The 5,757-nt window shown below is 60.0% G+C and overlaps 1 protein-coding gene across 1 annotated transcript; it reads left to right on the forward strand.

Annotated features, from left to right (window-relative positions):
• The first annotated feature begins 317 nt into the window (after positions 1-317).
• On the forward strand, positions 318-5,391 carry IRS2 (insulin receptor substrate 2). Its single transcript, XM_009983131.2, has 2 exons — positions 318-3,804; positions 5,198-5,391. Exons 1-2 carry the CDS (start codon positions 318-320, stop codon positions 5,221-5,223), a joined length of 3,513 nt encoding a protein of 1,170 aa, XP_009981433.2. The 3' UTR covers positions 5,224-5,391.
• Positions 5,392-5,757: the final 366 nt, after the last annotated feature.

A 5,757-nucleotide genomic window follows, 5' to 3' on the forward strand; every position in this document is an offset into this window, starting at 1 on the left:
GTGGCACCACCACCACCACCAGCAGCAGCAGCAGCAGCGGCCGGGGAGCGGCAGCGGCGCCGCCGGTACCCGAGCCGGGAAGATTGCCGGGCGGCCGCCGGCAGCACCAGCTGCCTAGAGGCGACGGCAGAGGACCCCGCCGCGGCTCCCGGCCGCCGCGCTCTCCCTCCAGAGGAATAACTTCGTTTTACCCGCCTCCCCTCATTTTTCCTTTTTTTTTTTTTTTTTTTTTTTTTCCTCCGCGGCGCTCGGCCCCCAGCCTCGCTCGGCGGCGGCAGCGAGAGGAGCCGCGCGGCGCTCCCGCCGCGGGGTCGGGGATGGCGAGCCCCGCCGTGCTGGGGCTGCTGCCCCCTCTGAGCTCCGCGCCCGGCCCCAACCTGAACAACAACAACAACAACAACCAGGGCGTGAGGAAATGCGGGTACCTGCGCAAGCAGAAGCACGGCCACAAGCGCTTCTTCGTTCTGCGGGGCCCGGGCGGCGGGGAGGAGGCGGGGGGCGCCCGGCTGGAGTACTACGAGAGCGAGAAGAAATGGAGGAACAAGTCCGGGGCGCCCAAGCGGGTGATCGCCCTGGACTCCTGCCTCAACATCAACAAGCGGGCGGACGCCAAACACAAGTACCTCATCGCCCTCTACACCAAGGACGAGTACTTCGCCGTGGCGGCCGAGAACGAGCAGGAGCAGGAGGGCTGGTACCGGGCGCTCACGGACCTGCTTAACGAGGGGAAGGCGGCCTGCCAGGGGTCCCCCCACCGCCACCTCGCCTCCCCCTTCTCCGCCTCCTGCAGCGCGGCCGCCGCCTCCTTGGCCGCCGCCGGCGAGGACCTCAACTACGGGCTGATCACCCCCGCCACCGCTGCCTACCGGGAGGTCTGGCAGGTGACGCTGAAGCCCAAGGGCTTGGGGCAGAGCAAAAACCTCACCGGCGTCCACCGGCTCTGCCTCTCGGCCCGCACCATCGGGTTCGTGCGCCTCAACTGCGAGCTGCCCTCGGTCACGCTGCAGCTGATGAACATCCGCCGCTGCGGCCACTCCGACAGCTTCTTCTTCATCGAGGTGGGGCGCTCGGCGGCCACCGGCCCCGGTGAGCTCTGGATGCAGGCGGACGACTCGGTGGTGGCCCAGAACATCCACGAGACCATCCTGGAGGCCATGAAGGCGCTGAAGGAGCTGTCCGAGTTCCGGCCCCGCAGCAAGAGCCAGTCGTCGTCCTCCTCCTCCTCCGGGGGCGCCGCCGGGCCCGGCGGCAGCGGCGCCTCCGCCACCCACCCCATCACCGTGCCCGGCCGCCGGCACCACCACCTGGTCAACCTGCCTCCCAGCCAGACCGGCCTCCTCCGCCGCTCCCGCACCGACAGCCTCGCCGCCGGCGTCGGCACCAAGTGCACGCCGTGCCGGGTGCGGACGGCCAGCGAGGGCGACGGCTGCCGGGTGGGCTCGGTGGCCGGCAGCCCCATGAGCCCGGGCCCCGTGCGGACCCCCCTCAGCCGCTCGCACACGCTGAGCAGCGGCGGCGGCCGGCAGGCGGGGAAGCTGCTGCCGGTGCTGGCCGGCGGCGGCCTGCAGAGCAGCCGCTCCATGTCCATGCCCGCCTCCCATTCGCCCCCCTCCGCCACCAGCCCCATCAGCCTCTCCTCCAGCAGCGGCCTCGGCTCCGAGCCTGCCCACCCGCATCACCCGCAGCGCCCGTCCAGCGGCAGCGCCTCCGTCTCCGGCTCCCCCAGCGACGCTGGCTTCATGTCCTTCGACGAGTACGGCTCCAGCCCGGGCGGCGACCTGCGGCCCTTCTCCTCCTCCTCCACCGCCAGCAACCGCAGCAACACGCCCGAGTCGGTGGCCGAGACCCCCCCGGTGCGGGACCCCGGCGGCGGCACCGACCTCTACGGCTACATGGCGATGGAGCGGCCCCCGAGCGGCCGCCTCTGCTACCGGCCCTGCCCCGACGCCGCGGCCGACAGGGGCCATCGGAAGCGGACCTACTCCCTGACCACCCCGTGCCGGCAGCGGCCCGCCCCGCCGCAGGTCTCCTCCGCCTCCCTCGACGAGTACACGCTGATGCGCGCCACCTTCGCCGGCAGCGCCGGCCGCCTCTTCCCCGCCTGCCAAGCCGGGGCTTCCCCCAAAGTGACCTACACCCCCTACCCCGAGGACTACGGGGATATCGAGATCGGCTCCCACCGCAGCTCCGGCAGCAGCAGCACCAACCTGGGGCCGCCGGCAGGGGCGGAAAGAGGGGGAGATGACGACGGCTACATGCCCATGACCCCCGGCGTGGCCGCAGCCTTAGGGCAGGGAAGCCGAGGTAGCGACGACTACATGCCCATGAGCCCCACCAGCGTGTCCGCCCCCAAGCAGATCCTGCAGCCCCGGGCGGGGGTGGGTGGCGGGTCCCCCGGGAACGGGAGCAGCTACAAGACCAGCTCACCCGGGGAGAGCTCCCCTGACGATAGCGGGTACATGCGGATGTGGTGCGGCTCCAAGCTGTCCGTGGAGAGCTCGGACGGGAGGCTGAGTAATGGCGACTATATCAATATGTCGCCTCGGGACCCCCAGCACGGGCCCCAGGCTCCCTCTCTCACCCCCCCGGACTTCTTTTTCGCCCCTTCCGGGCATGGGTCCAGCGAGCACCCCAAGCCTGGCTGCTACTCATACAGCTCCTTACCCCGCTCCTACAAGAGCCAGGGCCTGGTGAAGGACAGTGACCAGTACGTCTTCATGAACTCCCCGGGGAGGACGATCCCGGAGGAGGCGGTGTGTGGAGCGGGCCAGTCCCCCACCAGCACCTTTGCCCCCTCCAGCCACACGGTGCCTTCACCCCTGCGGCACAGCCGGACCGAGAGCTTCCTGAGCCAGCGGTGCCAGCGGGCAGCCCGGCCCAGCCGCCTCTCTTTGGAGACCTTGCGGACGATGCTGCCCAGCATGAATGAGCACCCTCTGCCACCCGAACCCAAGAGCCCCGGCGAATACATCAACATCGACTTCGGGGATGCTGCCGTCTATTCTCCCCCCTCGCTGCCTGCCGACAGCCCGGCCTCCTCCCTGGGTTCGGGCACGGGGCAGAGGCGCTCCCCTCTCTCTGACTACATGAACATTGACTTTGGCTCACAGTCGCCCTCCCAGTCAGGCACGGTCTCGGTGGGCTCCCTGGAAGCCCTCTCGCCAGGCTCTTCCTCCAGCACCAGCCAGCCCGAGGGGCGCTACCTAAAGGCGGCTGTGGGGGTGGCTTGTTTGTCCAGCCCGTCTGACGGTGGGGATTACACCGAGATGACCTTTGGGATGGCCACCACCCCACCCCAGCCCATCGTTCAGAAGCCAGAAAGTGCCCGGGTCACCAGCCCCACGGCTGGGGTGAAGAGGCTCACCCTCTCCGGGGTGGAGGCTTTCATTCTCTCCAGCCCTCCCCCAGACCCGAACCGGGGGGCCAAGGTCATCCGGGCAGATCCCCAGGGGCGCAGGAGGCACAGCTCGGAAACTTTCTCCTCCACCACCACTGTGACCCCTGTGTCCCCCTCCTTCGCACACAACCCCAAACGGCACAACTCGGCCTCGGTGGAGAACGTGTCCCTCAGGAAAAGCGAAGGCCTGGAGGAGGAGCAGGGTAGCAGCCCCATGTGCCGGGAGACCTCGGCTGGCTTCCAGAATGGCCTCAACTACATTGCCATCGACGTGATGGACAGGACCCTGGCAAACTGTGATAAAGCCAGGCACGTCCTGAACGGAGGCATCAACGGAGCGGAGATGAGCGCCTACGCCAGCATAGACTTTCTGTCTCATAACCTGAAAGAAGCGAGTGCTGTGAAAGGTGAGTAGCTACGTCTGCCGCTACGTCTGCCAGTGCCTGCCACGCGTGTTCGTGCCTAGTGTTTGTTTCTCACTGCGGGGTTGTGGTTTTTTTTGGGTAGAACGCTGTCCCTCCTCACTTTTTCTTAAAAAAATCTTTTTCCCTGACACATCCTGTAAATAAACAGCCTTGGAGGAGCTCGCTGGCTCTTTGTAGGAGAAAAAGTTTAATTTGGGGATATTTCTTCATGTTTGAATTCTACTGTGCTATTATTATGAGTGTATACTTCTGGGTACCCCAACAGAAGCTAATGTTTACACAGTTACTATGTTTGGGCTCTACTTCAGAGTTTTCTTATGTAAGATTTTGGAAAGTGTTTGGAAAATGTGACCAAAATAGTTTAAGTTAATGCAGCTTCTAAATACTATTTTAAAATACAAAATGATTGAGTTAAAAAACAGGATCGTTGGACCGAGGACATCAGATTACCAAAAAAAAAAAAATTAAAATCCTTGGCTCTCTAGCTGGGAAGGTCAGTCGTACCAAAATGAGAAGGGTAAGTTTAGTATCTTGGTTTTGAAATATCTTATCTCTTGCAAAAGTTTAACAGTAAATCATGGTGAGGGTGGAATGTGAATTTTAAAAACAAATTATTTCCAGAACTCAATATATATATAAGCTGTTGCATGTTGTGTCGCATATTTCACTTAAAGGCCCAGCCTATGGCAGTGTGTAAGTACGTTCTAGCTGGCAGCTTGGTCCCGGCGTGAATGACCAGTTGGTTGGGCTGCTTTTGTATGGATTGCAAGTGCTGGGTGTCCAAAGGCAAAAGCAGACAGAAGAAATTGGAAACTGAGAGTGAGAGAGAATTCAAGTTTTAGTTATGTAGCTGTTCCTTTGTTGAGGTGCTAGTTAGGCTGGTGTTTTGTGGTTTGTTTTCTTTAAAACAAAAAAAAAAGAAACTAAGAAATACACCACCACCCCTCCCCATATAGGAACCCGCCTCCTCTCAGCAAGTGAGAGTTTATACCAGACTGGGGCTGGTTGAGGAGGGCACAGAAGCAGCCAATCTGTCAAGGATTAAAAGTGAACGAGGAGACACCGTGGGGATTCTCTTTGCTCTTGAATTTATGCGAGACGTGGTGCTTTAAGCCCGGACGCATGTATGGCTGCACTAGATGTTTATGGGTGTAGCTGGGTGCAGTGACACTCCACGTAAAAGTAGTTGCCTGGAGGTGGGTAAGGATTGCTTCTGTCCTCACAGAGCTGATGGAGGTCATCGGGAATGAGCGAACAGCGACAGTTTGTAAGAGCCGCTTGCTGTTTTTGGTGTGTGTTTTTTTTTTTTTTTTTTCCTTGATTTCTTAGTAGCTAGTTGATTTTTGAAGAAGAAAAATATTTTCTCTTTTGATAGGAAGTACAGGAAGATGGAAAAGATGAGAGATCCACCGTTTGCAGAGCGGGCTTTGAACCTAAATAAGACGAGAGGATTGTTGAATGAAATGTCGAAAAGTTTGAAAGGATGAACTCTTATTCTGAATGACTGGAAGGGTTGAGGGCAGAGCCTTTATTTGTCTGTTGCTGTTAGCTTGTTTGTTTGTTGTGGTTTTTGTTTGGTTTGGGTTTTTTTGTTGTTGTTTTGTTGTTGTTGTTGTTGTTGTTTTTTTGTTTTGTTTTGTTTTTTTTCTGGAGTCGCTTTCAGGGTCCCCCTGGCTTGACCTAGGCCGAGTTCCCGCTCTCCTTCTCCGGCCTTGGGGTCGCGGTCCTGGCCCAGGGAACCGGCAAACTACCGCTCCCCTTGCTTTGCAAACTGCTTTTTTTTTTTTTTTTTTCCACAAAAACGAGGAGTTTTTCTTCAGCCACCTACAGCCCCAACTGCAAAGCAAGCCCCATGTTGGCAAAGAGCTGTTTCCACAACATTCCCCAAACTGCTGACCCTAAAGGGGGGAGGAGGGGGGAAGGGGAGGGGAGCGG

Source organism: Tauraco erythrolophus, chromosome 1 (assembly GCF_009769465.1).
Source record: "Tauraco erythrolophus isolate bTauEry1 chromosome 1, bTauEry1.pri, whole genome shotgun sequence".
Taxonomy (NCBI): domain Eukaryota; kingdom Metazoa; phylum Chordata; class Aves; order Musophagiformes; family Musophagidae; genus Tauraco; species Tauraco erythrolophus.

Coding starts and splice junctions, on each gene's coding strand:
- IRS2 (XM_009983131.2), top strand. CDS start 318: ATGGCGAGCCCCGCCGTGCTGGGGCTGCTGCCCCCTCTGAGCTCCGCG. Junction 3,805..5,197: donor AGAAGCGAGTGCTGTGAAAG/GTGAGTAGCTAC, acceptor CTCTTTTGATAG/GAAGTACAGGAAGATGGAAA.